Here is a 13,820-nt window from a genome sequence, read left to right as displayed (position 1 = left end):
ATCAGCTCTGCCCTCCTCCCCTGTTTTAAGTGCCATGCCACTGACTTAGGGTGCTTAGGGACATAGGGGGTTGGATCAGGGCCTGGGTGCTGTGACTTTCCTAGTAGTGGAACCACAATTTTCATGCCCTTCAAATCTCCTGCACCCTGCTGTATCACCCCCTTCCCCCATTCCCTCTCCTAGTCATGCAACCCGCCCATGCCAGCCAGGGAACATCAGTGGAGGATTATCCTGATATTTGAGGAACCCACCCCAGCAGCAGATCAGCCTGGGGTCTTTCCCTGCACCCCCGGTAGACTCTCTGCCTGGCGAGCAGCAATGAGAGCTGCCTTTTCTTTGCGGGCCGTCTGCAACGATCTGGGACACGAAAGCGAAGCACGTTCCCCACGCTTGTTCTTTCTTTGGCTTCCAACCCAATCCCCGAGCGACGCTTTGCCCTGGTACAGCGCCGTCCGTCGGACACCCTCAAAGCATTACGCCCACGTTCGTGAAACCATCCATCGCCAGTTTCCAGGTGGGGAAAGTGAGGCACGGAGTGACAAAGTCCACACTGAGTTGGTGGAAGAATTGGGATGAAAACTCAGAGCTTCCGGCTTCCTGATCCCTCGTTCTAACCATTTATTTCGGGTGGTGTCACGGTTAAGCCACTGGACTGGGTGTCTGTAGATCTCACTTCTATTTCCTTCTCTGTCCTATGTAACTGGGCACCTCAGTTTCCCCTCTGTGTGATGGCAGTAATAATCCTTCCCTTCTCCATCTTCCCTATTTAGATTTCTAAACTCTCCAGGGCTGGGACCGTCTCTCACTAGGTGTTTGTACAGCACCTGGCACAGTGAGGCCCTGATCTCACTTGACTAAGGTAACACAAAGAACTACAGTGACCAGCCTGCCTCTCAAACTAGGCTTTGTTCTCGTGGATTCAGTTCCTTTCTCTTTGGCACCTTGTTATTTTAATTCTGTGGTCGGTGTTGTTGCTGCAAAGTGTTCAGTGCAATGGCAAAGGTGACCGTGCAACCTGCATTTCTTTCCCTCCTTCCAGGTAGGGTTTCTGAAGATACTGCACAAATACGAAATCACATTTCTTCTGCCTCCCATTCAAAGGCTGGGGAAGGACATCTGTGCCATTCCGCTTCCAAACCTTAACCTTAAAGTCATCAGCATCACACCAGTGGCTGAAGGTAAGACCTGCCCCTCCGGCGCCAGCCTATGGAGGTTCAGAAGGGCAAATGTGTTTACTTGAAGGTAGTTTTATTTGTATAGCCCCTGTGATCCCCAGGTGCTCTGAACGTCTTTCTTTCCTTAATGCTCCCCGCATAATGGCTTCATGGAATGATGGGGTATCAGCATGTGACATGCCAGATGTAGGAAGGCGTTAGGGGAATGCACGCACGCAGCCAGCCGGAGACCGATTTCATCCTCCCAGCTGGTCCTTTAGGTGGCCAGAGCCTAGCAGCAGTTACAGAAACCAGGGCTAGCAGTAGAATTCTTTTGTAGGTGTCGACCAGCACGTGGACAAGGGTGATCTAGAGTACTTGGATTTACAGAAAGCCTTTCACTAGATCCCTCACCAACGGCTCTTAAGCAAAGTAAGCAGGCATGGGAGAAGAGGGAAGGTCCTCTCGTGGATCAGTAACTAGTTGAAAGAAAACCAAAGGGTAGGAATAAATGGTCAGTTTTCAGACTGGAGAAAGGTAAATAGTGGTGCCCCCCAGGGATCTGTACTGGAACTAGTCCTATTCATAAATGATCTGGAAAAGGGGGCAAACAGTGAGGTGGCAAAATTTGCAGACGATACAAAATTATTCAAGACAATTACGTCCAAAGCTGACTGCAAAGAGTTACCCAGGGATCTGGCAAAACTAGGTGACTGGGAAACAAAATGTCAGATGAAATTTGATGTTGGTAAGTGTAAAGTAATGCACACTGGGGAAAAAAAAATCCCTACTATACATACAAAATGATGCGGTCTAAATTAGCTGTTGCCACTCAAGAAAGATCTTGGAGTCATTGTGTAGTCATAGTTCTCTGGAAACATCTGCTCAATGTGCAAAAAGGCGAACAGTCAGTTAGCCATCATTAGGAAAGGGATAGGTAATAAAATAGAAAATATCATGATCCCTCTGTATAAATCCATGGTACTCCCACACCTTGAATACTGTGTAATTCTGATCGCCCCATCCCCCAAAAAGATATATTAGAATTGGAAGAGGTACCTGTGACACTCTGCACCCCATATTCGTCAGAGTGGTTTGATTTGTGATATGATTATGGCATAATTATGATGCATCTTATACAGAATGTGTGATGAGGTGTCAATGGAAAAGGGATGGTTTGTTAATATGATTATCCTATTAGCATGAATCTCTCATTTTTGTATCTGGAGTTATGAATATTGACTCTATCTTTATTTCAATGTGCTTGTCATGGGTAACACCCACAAAGCTTTACATCTGTTCTGCCACACACTGTGAATGGTCTATTCGAGTTGAATGCCCGTTAGTGAAGACAATGGGCCATGGGGAAAGCTTATCTTCACCCGATGAACTATCCTGGGGATGCTGCAGCCAGCCTATGGATACTGGCTGCCATGACTCATCGGGACACGCAAGGGCTTGTAACTAGATCACATGATGCTGAACTCCTTTTTGGTACCTGTATTTTTCCACAAACTGGGCTGGGAGCTCGGCTTGGAACAAAGGGGTTCCCGCCCTATGGAATAAGCTATGAAAGGGGAAAGTGACATCACCAAAGGGCCTCACTCCCCACACAAAGACCGAACTGAGGGAAGTGCTGGTCCCAGGCAGGGAAGAAGGAAGCCTGCCTGTGTATGGAAGCTTGGTGGACTGTTTATACCAGGGGTCGGCAACCTTTCCGAAGTGCTGTGCCGAATCTTCATTTAGTCACTCTAATTTAAGGTTTCGCGTGCCGGTAGTACATTTTAACATTTTAAAAGATCTTTCTATAAGTCTATAATATATAACAAAACTATTGTTGTCTGTAAAGTAAATAAGGTTTTTAAAATGTTTAAGAAGTTTCATTTAAAATTAAATGAAAATGCAGAGCCCCCCGGACCGGTGGCCAGGACCCGGGCAGTGTGAGTGCCACTGAAATTCAGCTTGCGTGCCATAGGTTGCCTACCCCTGGTTTATACTATCTAACAGGGTGAGACACTGCTTAATTCAAATCCTATATAGTATATTAGGCTTACATTGAGTTTTAGTTTATTTGCTAGGTAATCTACTTTGATACATTTGCTGTCCCTTATAATCACTTAAAATCTACCTTTCCGTCGTTAATTAAGCTGTTTTATATTTTATCTAAGACAGTGCGGTTTGAGTGATGTGCTTGGGGAAAAATCTCAGCTCAGGAACAAGAGTCCGTGCGCTCTAGAAGTGGCGGACAGGGGAATAACTCTTATACTGGTCAGGCTTTTGGCCAAGGCAGGACAGTACAGCTCTGGGGCCCTAGGCTGTGGAGGGAACCCGTCACAGTACCGAGAAGGACAACAAAAATGATGAGGGGTTTGGAACAGCTTCCATATGAGGAGAGATTCAAAAGGCTGGGACTGCTCAGCTTAGAAAAGAGACGACTAAGGAGGGATATGACTGAGGTCTATGAAATCATGACTGGTGTGGAGACAGTGAAAAAAGGAAGTGTTATTTATCCCGTTACATAACACAAGAACTGGACATCACCCACTGAAACTAATAGGCAGCATGTTTAAAATGAACATAAGGAAATATTTCTTTCCACAACGCACAGTCAACCTGTGGAACTCATTGCCAGGGGATGTTGTGAAGGCCAAAAGTATAACTGGGTTCAAAAAAGAACTAGATAAGTTCATGGAGGACAGGTCCAGCAATGGCTATTAGCCAAAATGGGCAGCGAGGCAACCTCATGCTCTGGGTGTCCCTAAACCTACTGCCAGAATCTGGGATTGGACAACAGGGGATGGATCACTTGATAGTTGCCCTGTTCTGTTCATTCCCTCTGGGACACCTGGCACTGGCTACTGTCGGAACACAGGATACTGGCTAGATGGCCCATTGGTCTGGCCCAGTATTGCCGTTCTTATGACTAACCCAAAAGGTTCCCCAGAATGTGCCCTTAAAACAGAGAAGTTCCTGCCTTCCAGGGGCACCTGGCTTCCCTGCCATCAGCATGGGACCCGGGCACTGTGTGGTAGAAGCCGTTTAGCACTTGATTAGGTTGGCGCCCATTGCAGCTCTCTGATGTGAATGTAACGTGATTGTAAAGTGACACCCCCTAGTGGCAGGTTCAAAGAGCAGATGAAAGTCTACTCCTGCTGGCAACCGGAGCCACTGCTCGGTGCAAGTGGCAGATGTCTGTGTTGTGCTGCTGAAGGCATGATGTTCAAACCCTGCTGCGGGGAAGTTTAGATATTGCATGATGGCATTGTGGGCTGTGTGGGGCATCCCAATGATGATTGCAGGGGCTGTCACATGGGATACCTGGGTTTCCTAGACCTGTATTAATTGCAGCAGTGCCTGTAGGCGCCAGTTGTCACTGGGGTCCCTGTGGGCCATGTGCTATATACACATGTCCTGAGACTTCCCTGCCTCAATGAGCTCACTAACCACCAGACCGCTCTGCCTCCCCAGTACTCCCGCCCGACTCCTTCACTGGCTGATCCGGCTTCTGCATCTCATCTGGCCAGTGAAGCGGCAGTCGCAGGCTCCCAGTGGAATCCCAGACTGACCCTGGAGGCTGAAGGGACAGTAACACAGAGGAACAGGGACAGCATGGCAGGAAAGAGCCTCTTCCGTTCAAAACTTCGCTCTTGATGTGACTCTGCTTTGAAGCGCAAGTGGTGCTTATTTCCAGTGACCAGTGAAGGGTTAATAAACCCTGGGGATTTTAACACCCTGCTTTACTGCCTGAGATTTACATCTCATTGTCCACCAGCTCCTCCGCCCCATTCCAGCCTGCAGCCCTCCTTAAAGGGCCAGCGAGGATTCCTCTTGCATGTGGACGATTGTAGGGCGAGTTGGGCAGTTTCTGGGCTCCCCTTTTGGCCCCAGCAGAGGGGGCGTGGCTGAGGGAAGCGGGCGTGGCCAAGATGTCCCTCTGCTCTGGCTATTTCCCGACTATCTGACTGGTCTTTTGGGGCTGTGGACTAAATGGAATCCCCAGGGGAAAGTTTTCAGTTACAGGAGTAGCGTTTCCTTCAAAATGCTTTGAAAAATAAATTCATCTCTGTTCACCTGACAACCTATCTCCTCCTGGCGTGGGTCATCAATGGCGTTTGAATCTGGGACCTGAACAGCAGCACAGATGTTTCTGTCACTTGAGCTAAAGGAGTAACTCCATCATCTGACAGCAATAGTAGGTAGTTATCCTCTATTGGACTAGCCACTAGAAGGGGACGTGACACACGTTGTTAGTGTGTTTATGCTTGTTTGGGGTTTATAGTATTTGAGGAACACAGTTGAATAAGAAAACACGACACAGGGTCATCTGTGTTCTTACTAAGAAAGGGATAAATTCTGTTTTGAAGTTTTTGGGGCCAGTTTTGATCTGGGGGGCCCAGGTGTAACTTTGGAGCAACTCCCAGTGTGGGCAGATTTACACCGAGATCAGAATCTGACCCTCTTCACCCTCCTGTCCCTTGTTGTTTTGCACTAAAAATACTTTTAACATGGCGAGAGAGGACGTTTGAACCTCACTGTAGCCCAATAACTAGATTTCACCCGGCGTTCTGTATCATTAGCAGCTGAAGCCCATTGTGTTGAACCTATGCGAGTTTCTGCCATTGTGGCTTGACGCACGTTTCCTCTTTGAAGTGAAGCCTGATTCTAGCATTAATTTGTTCCCAACTGCAGCGAAAATTCTGGAGGGTTGGGTCATGTGGTGGAAACCGGCACAAGACAAACACAATCTTTTGTAGGTGTTCTTCGTAAGTATCAAGTTCTTGCACACAATGACAGCTTGTTGCTCTGTGCACTGAGTCACAGTAGGCAGTAGGCGCTCCTCCCTGTGTGCTGACTTTTCGCACGCTGCCCACACATCAACGTGGGAATAATAGTGAGCGTCCTTGAGTCTCTTCTGTCAGTTACTTGAGGTGGGGGGTGTTTCTGCCTGTAGAAAAGGCATTTCTCCTCCAATTCCGTTGCTGAGTTTAACCATCTAATCTCATTCCACAAGTGGTGATCAGGAAACTCATTCTTTCTGAAAGAATAGAATCCTGTTGTGTGCCTGTGAAACTTTACACACCGCTTTGTCTTTGCCACGAAAAATCAGGAGGAGGATGAAAACTATGGGGACTGTTATTCTTAGTGTGCATTTTGTTAGCCCCTAGAGGCTGCAGTCAGGGCCCCAGCTGCACAGCCACGGAGGGAAAGGACAACCCTTGCACCAATTCGCTCAGTCGTGCATCATGACAACGTGCAGCAGGGGGGTGATACAAAGAGGGTGGAAGGCAAGACAACAGTTAAACAAACTGCACAGTAAACAGTAGCCACAGCTCATGGCCTGCGCAGGGGTTCGTTCCTCAGCACGGCAGAGGTGAATCTTGAGGAGGGATTTGTGCAGGGAGCTAAGGTGGTGGCTTTATGGATTTCTTTTTTTTGGGAGAAAGGGAGTTTACCTCCTGCATAAGGGATATTCTGGGAGGAACTGGGCAGGTGTTTGAGGAAGAAGCTGATTTGTAGGAAACTGCCAGAGCGGAGCAGACCCAAGGTCCATCTAGCCCAGTATCTCGGACAGTGACTAGCACCAGATGCTGCTGAGAAAGGTGCAAGAACCAAGCAGCAGCAGCTGTGGGATAATCGGCCTCTCACATTAGGTTTCATCTGGATTTCTAATAGCCAGGTTGACGTAATCCTGAAGCGGAAGCATGGTGGGTGCCAAGGACTGGCAGCTCTGGCGGAGCGAAGTGGTGCCAGTCACCATACACTTTCCAGTGCTCTTTCTGTCTCTAGAAAGCAAACCCAGTATCATTTGGTGCCAGTCAAACAATTTGCTTTAGCTAACCATATAGTAGTTCTGCATGTGGCACCGAATATCCCTCCGTCTCCCTCCGAATGTCATTGGGACAGACAATCAGTTTGGGGGTTAAAGAGGGGAAGGGTTATCTACTTGTATGTGTAGCCGCCACTGCCTGAAGCCTCTGCTTGTGTTTGCCTCCACCTCTGTGTTACTGCCGAGTTTGGGGCTCTCCTGGCAACGTTTCTGTTCTTTGCCCTGATGTGATGGAATATGTGACAGTGGCTGGACTGTTTCCAAGCAGATCTTGTTTTCCTCCCACGTGTGTATAAATGTCCAGTAAGTACAAGATCTCATTTCAAGAAGTGCATTTCGCTGCTGGGTTTCTTAACCACAGACTCCTGGCCTTCTGGAAATGTACTGAGTCTGGGCACAGATCTGGAGCAAAGGGTGGGGTGTAAATGGCACTGCTCAATGAGGCAGGGTGGCTCCCGGACACCCCTGTACATGGTTCCTTCCCTGCTTGTAAGTAGATGGGTAGTTATTTGCCCCTATCCTATACCAGCAGTAAATTAGTAACCCCGCGTTCACTCCCCCGATTGGCTCAGCAGCTTGGCCAGTGAGCAGATGGGCCAGCTTTCCCCTCCTGGCCCATCTGCTTTAGGCAGTGAGTAAATACTTACTCTTCCATGCCTGGACCCAAGAGCCAGGTCTCCCATAAAGGGCAAGGGGCGGGGGGCGGGGGGTTCTTTCTCCCTCTACCTCCCTTGCATGGGTACAATGTCCAAGACACTCGAGCTAACATCCTGCAGCGATGAGTTCCAGAGCTTGTTAATGGCATCTGCGCAGTTCTGGGAATAAGATTTGTTAGTGGCATTATCTCTGTGGTGGTGATGCCGAAAGCTCCCCTGTCAGGACGGGGGCCCCACTGGGCAGAGGGCTGGGCCTGCACATGCCAAGACACAATCCCTACCCCCAGGGAATTTAGTTTCCAGTTTCTAGATTATTTTTTTTGCCTCTGCAGCTGCAGAATGAAGCGGGATATGGTCATTAACCCTGGCTATTTAACATCTTTCCTTTGGGGTGATTGCGCTGGATTTGAATTAGCTGCAGAAGGAATCCCGGTGTTCCCACTGGATTCTAACATGTAAAAGGCGGGTCACAGTTTGTGCTGTGGCTACTCTACAGCTGTCTCCTCTGACCCAGCATTCAAGGTTCTTTAGAAATGACCAGTTCAGAGGCGTACTGGGGGTGCGGGAATGGATGCCCCGGGGACGGGAGGTGGATTGGGAAGGGAGGATGCTGTAAACAGAAGGCACACGAGGGTTTAACTGCTTATTTTGTAGTGAAATCTCTCTCTCCTGTTGTGCACGTTGACCCTGTTTTGGGCCCTGCTGCATGTGCTGGGAGCTGATAAGACTGGACTGGAACGCCTGCAGCCCAGCACTTCCACTTCGAAAACTTTCTGGGGTTGATACAGACGGCATTAATTTCTAGTTTCAATTCCCTTCTCTGCCATTCTCAGCTCCAAATTCATCCCCAGGAAGGTAACAAGCACAGGCTAAACTGTCTCCCAGGGTTCCTCCCTCCTCAGTGCTCAGCCCACACCTTCAATCCTCTCTCCCCAGAGAGCCTCTCCCACCTGCTTCTGAGCCACTTAACCCTTTCCTAGCAGATTCCACAGCAGCTAACGGGGTGAGAGGAACCTTGCCAGCCCATTACATGGACCTGCCAAGTGTTGTGGGGTCACCTTGTGTGGGTTCTGCATTTGGGGTGCACTGCTTGAATCATCGGGGTCGGTCATGGAGCCGTTCAGTCCTGCCCCTCCCTAGAGACGAAGTACAGGGCTCCATCCACACCATGCAGGAGCTCGCGCACGTGTGTGTGTGTGTGTGTGTGTGTGTGTGCGCGCGCATCACACCATAGCAATCTCTGGCAAGGGGGCCTGTTGTGCCAATGACCTTTTCACCCTCCCCAGGCAGATGGAGGGGTGACAGTGCAGCAACACAGCCCCCTCCCCTGTCCTGTGCTACCCCTTTAACAACTGGGGGAGGAGGCCGAGCTCCCTTGCCCATGGAGCAGCTGTGCAGGAGAGACGTGGGCTGGGTCCATGGAGAGGGTGGGAGGTCACTTGTGTCTGTTCTCGGCTCCCATCTGGCCATCCGTGTGATCTGTCCATGAAGGGACGCCCGTGAGGTGGCCTGATCGGCCCCGGGACTGAGGACTGCAGCTGGGACCCCACCTTTGACGTAGGGCCGAGGGGTTTGTGCTGCCCCCCAGGACTCTCACCTCCTCCTTGGGCCCCAAATCTGCAAAAGTGCCCAGAATGCACGTGCAAAATGCTAGGCCTGGGGAAGCTGAGCGTGCAGACCCTGACTCGCGTGCACGTGAGTAGCCTTGCACACTCGTGTGCTGCTGCCTGTGTCACTGATCACACCCCAGTCTCTGTCAATGTCACTGGTTTTACCCCTGTATCTTCTCTCTATTGTTAAATGCAACTTACATTGAGAGTCTTAACTCCCTTCTGTCTTGGTGTGTTTCCCTGTCCCTCCGGCCCCTCATCTCTTGTGTCAACTGGAGGCAACCCCCCTTGAGCGTCTCAGCTGCCAGGTCAGCCGTGTAAATCCAGCTGGGCTGCGCTCTGCCGCTCCCCTGTTCTGCGTGGGTGCATCCTTTCCTGCCCCACCTCCTGTCCCGAGTTGTCCTAACCTCTCCTCACCTGCACTTGTTTCTGGGTCAGTGACTCTGAGACAGTGCTGGATTCTGCCCCGCTCTGGCAGCTTTGTGGGCGGGGTCTCTGACACACCAAAGCATTTCAACACCCAGAGCTGGAAGAGACTTTTATAGGATCATCCCATTCATCATCCTGCCTGTACTGGAGAGTTTCCTTCCACGTACTTCCAAACACTTGCATGTGATCCTACTAGTTCTTTGTACCGATCGCCCTTCTGTACCATGGAGCTCAAAGCACTTGACCAAGTACGCGCTGCCCCATTTAATTTAGGGGGGTGGAAACAGAGGTACAGAGAAATGAAGTGACTCCCCCCAAAGTCACATGGCAAGTCAGGGGCCTTGACCCCAGGAGTCCAGACTGTGCTTAATCCATTCGATTGCAGGTCACGCACTAGGATGTTACTCTCCGCAGTACTCCTGGTTGATGGTTTCCACTCGGGTGGCTTAGAAACAGAGGGCTTTGCTGCTCCTGCCAGTGCTGTCATGCACCCGATGACAAGCAGGCACAAATTGCCCCTAGAGCAGGAGCAGATCAGACAGCTGACGGCTTTCAGGCGAGGGCTCCCAGCCATGCTAGGACAGTCAGAGACACTCGCCGGTTTCTTTCAGGAGCCCCTAGCTGGGGTGTTAGCTGTTTGTCTGAGCCCAGAGGCTGTGCCTTCCTCTCAGAGGAACAAACCAACAGGGGCCTCTAGCAAGGAGCAGGAATGGGGAAACCAGACTGCTGAGGGGCTATTGCTAAGCAGACAGTACTCCCGGGTGTGGCACTCCTCACCGTAGCATTTCTGTGCCAGAGGTTAGACGGGCCAGGTGAGCCCATCTGCTGATCCGGGTACTTGTGCATGAGTCAAGTCATGGGGTAGGGAGTCTCTTAGCTGCTAAATCTCCGATTCCAGTCCAGTCAGCAGGAATGGGGGTTATTCCTGGCTCACTCGGTTTGTGTGAAATGAGTTGGTGAGGTCTCAGTCCCAGCTGGCCCCCAATTAGCCATCTGGGCCGCCAGCGTTTCCTATGGTAGGAAACCGATCTACTTGCCCAAGATGCCGAGAGAATGCTCACAAATTCACTGCCAGCGCCACCCAGTGTTGGGGGCAGGAGGCACCCGTCGGGGGGTGGGAGAGAGGCCAAGGGGTTTTTGGTGCTGCGCGGGGAGGGGGTATCGTTCATTTACCTGCCCCAGTGGCGTAGCCAGAGCAGTTAGAGCAAACATCAGAGCACAGATGTTTGTGGGTCTAAGCGACAAAGGTGAGAAAAACACTTTCTGCTCCGGCTCTGACCCACTTCGTCACCAGGACTGATGTACCGGGCTTCATTGTGTTTTCCCCTTGATGCATTTGGATGCTGAGTAGGACATCTGGGACCGGATCGGGGCAAGGGGCCCTGTTGGAAACTGCCTTTTACCGTGTCCTCAGCGATTTCAGTACGAGAGCCACTGAAACAACCTGCAGTCAAAGCCCCTGATAGCAGATTGCCCAGAGGTAGTCACTCAAGTGAGCACCATCGGCTCCTCTGGACTCTCTCAACAGCCATTTCTTTCACAGCTCAGCACTCACATGAGGGGCTAATCTTTTGGGGCACGTGGCTGCTCAGACTGAGGTGACGGGGCCATAACAGTCCCTAGCTAGCCGAGCATCCTGTTGCGCTCTGCGCAGGATCGTGAGGGTCCCCAGAGCCATGCACAGGGTCAGACGCGCAGAACAAGCTGTCGAGCTGGCTGGCCGGGCGAGCAGGGAATTGGGCAGCATTCACCCTGGACCAAGATAGAAGCGCTTGCTGTGTGACCCCGTAACGAGGCTTCATGGGCTGGGATCTAGGGTGGGAAAAACCCTGCTCACCTGCTGGGTGGTTTAGTGCTTCTCTGCCGCTCCCCACTGCACTTTTGATTGATTATCTCCGAGGCCAGTTCCAACTGTCCCAGTGGGGGTGGGGGTGGGGGGGTCCACCCTCGGGAGAATCAGTCAGCGCTTCCCAGATCTCGGCACCTGCAAAACTTGGCGGCTCATTAATTCCCCCCCCCCCCATTCTTAAATTCATCCTGTTAAGGATTATAGGTGCCTGAAATGCTGTGGAGCTCCATTGGGTACAGCACGGGACTGGGAGACCTGGGTTCTGTTTCCAGCCCTGCCACAGACCTGCTGTGTGCTCTTGGGGGCGGGGGTGGTCTCTCAGTGCCTCAGTTTCCCCTCCCTCCCTGTGTGGGTCTGGTCCATTCTGACTGTAAGCGTTTTGTGGCAGGGACTGTCTCGCATTATGTATCCGTGCAGCACTTGGCACAGTGGGGCCCTGATCTGAGCTGGGGCCTCTGTGAAACAAATAACGAACGGGCTGCCTCAGACCTAGCTCGAGCATTGCTCCCTTGCTGATGTAACCTACCCAAGGAGATCAGCCCCAAGAAGGCAACCGTGCAAGTTTATCCAGGTGGCATATCCTGTGGGTACGTGATACCGTTTGAATTCTACATTACCCCGCAGCCTCTGACATTCATTCTTGGGACGCTGCTCTGAAGGGCGGCCCAGCTTGTGACTCTCATGTGGAAATATGGGATCTGTCAGAGCTGTCACCTCTCCTCTGGCCTGTGACAACCGTGCAAAGAAGTCGTCTGTATGATCTCAGTAGCAGGGCTGGAGGCTGCCAGCATGCCAAGCCGTCAGCATAATTCAGCTGCTTCTGAGAGCGGCACGCCAGACGGAGCTGGCCCCGGTTCTGCCTTGGCAGGGAGATCTGTGACTCCAGAGCAAGGCTCTGAGAATGCTGGGACTCTAATTAAAGCTGCTGCATTTCACTGGGGATTCCTCCTAGTCCCAGCACACCGGGTTCTTGTAAATGGATCAGAAGCCCTTTGAATGTTTCCTTGCAGCTCTCATTGATTCAACAGACTGGCCTGGTACAGATGCTGACCTGGATGCATCGGCATCCTTGCCTCCCCTTTTCAGATGGATACGGGCTGTGAGCCAGAACCACCCGCTGGTCACCTGTGCCCCGTGAGATTTTCCGTCCTCTGCTAGGCTTTTCCACAAGACACTGCCCGTTAGCAGCCCTGACATTTTGCGATCACCAAGCGGCTTCCCAAAGAGTCCATTCAATGGATGCATTGGGGTGCCAGCAGGCTTCTGAAGTGGGGCATGATTGATACCATATTGGGGAGGTTAACTCCAACTTGGAAGTGAGTTGTGTCCCTGCCCGGCCTTTCAGTGGGAGCTGTGTGTCTATCCCCCACCTTGTACGCTGGAAAACCTTCCTCTGGGGCTTTTTAATACAGAAGCGTATTGAGTGTCAAGCCTATAGATATATATTAAAAGTAGCGCTTTGCCTGTTTGTAACATTGAGGCTCTGATTTCAAAAACAAGCCACTTTGTGGGATCAAAGGAAAGTAGATTTCTGTTCTCTCCTCTCCCAAATCCATTGCTGGTCACTTGCATGTTTGATGGCAAACAGAACATCCAGCTGATACTGTGCAGGAATCTCGTCGCTCTAATCAGTTTGTTCCAGCAGCTCTCTATAGTGACAAGCAATGATACGCGCCATGCTCCACAGGGCACGCGAGATTTACAGTTGTGGTTGGTCCTCAATCAAAGGTAAGTTAGAGCCACTGTGTGAGGTGCCAGAGATAACACAAGGAAATAAATTCCCAACTGTCTGCCGACACTGTGGGCTGCATCCATTGAATTCCCCATCATTCAAATCTGTTCTTTGCTTTCTCTGTCCCAGTCAGCTGAGGAAACTGAGCCTTTTCCTCTCTTCTGTCCCGAAATTTGGGCACCTGGGGCCTGATCCAGCACCCTTAGACCAGCTTTGAAAGTAAGCCAGTCCGGCCGTGCCGGACTGCACCGGCTTCCGCGGCTGGGATTAAAAGGGCTCTGGGCTCCCTGCAGCGGCAGGGAGCTCTGAGCCCTTTAAATCCCTCCCGCAACTTCGGCGGCTGGGCTGGGGCCGGGATTTAAAGGGCTTAGAGCTCCCCGCAGCCACGGGAGCTCCGAGTCCTTTAAATCCCGGCCCCAGCCCGGCAAGGCTCGGGGCTCCCTGCAGCCCTTTAAATCCCAGCTGGAGCTGCGGTGAGGATTTAAAGGGCCCGGAGCTCTGCGGCCGCCGGAGCCCCGGACCCTTTAATTTGCACCTCTGCAGCTGGGAGCCCCGGGTTGATT

At 51.2% G+C, this 13,820-nt stretch overlaps 1 protein-coding gene across 3 annotated transcripts in view; it reads left to right on the top strand.

Moving 5' to 3' along the window:
* Window positions 1-13,820, top strand: part of C5H20orf27 (chromosome 5 C20orf27 homolog) — a 163,764-nt gene that overhangs the window by 114,590 nt on the left and 35,354 nt on the right. For all 3 annotated transcript variants that reach the window (XM_045018911.1, XM_045018910.1, XM_045018909.1), the window contains one exon: window positions 1,040-1,178. In XM_045018911.1, coding sequence (XP_044874846.1) covers window positions 1,040-1,178 — 139 coding nt within the window. The remainder of the gene's footprint in view (window positions 1-1,039; window positions 1,179-13,820) is intronic.

The sequence above is a fragment of the Mauremys mutica genome, chromosome 5, assembly GCF_020497125.1.
Source record: "Mauremys mutica isolate MM-2020 ecotype Southern chromosome 5, ASM2049712v1, whole genome shotgun sequence".
Taxonomy (NCBI): domain Eukaryota; kingdom Metazoa; phylum Chordata; order Testudines; family Geoemydidae; genus Mauremys; species Mauremys mutica.
Note: the sequence above shows the minus strand (reverse complement) of the source record. Positions and strands in the feature narration are given on the sequence as shown.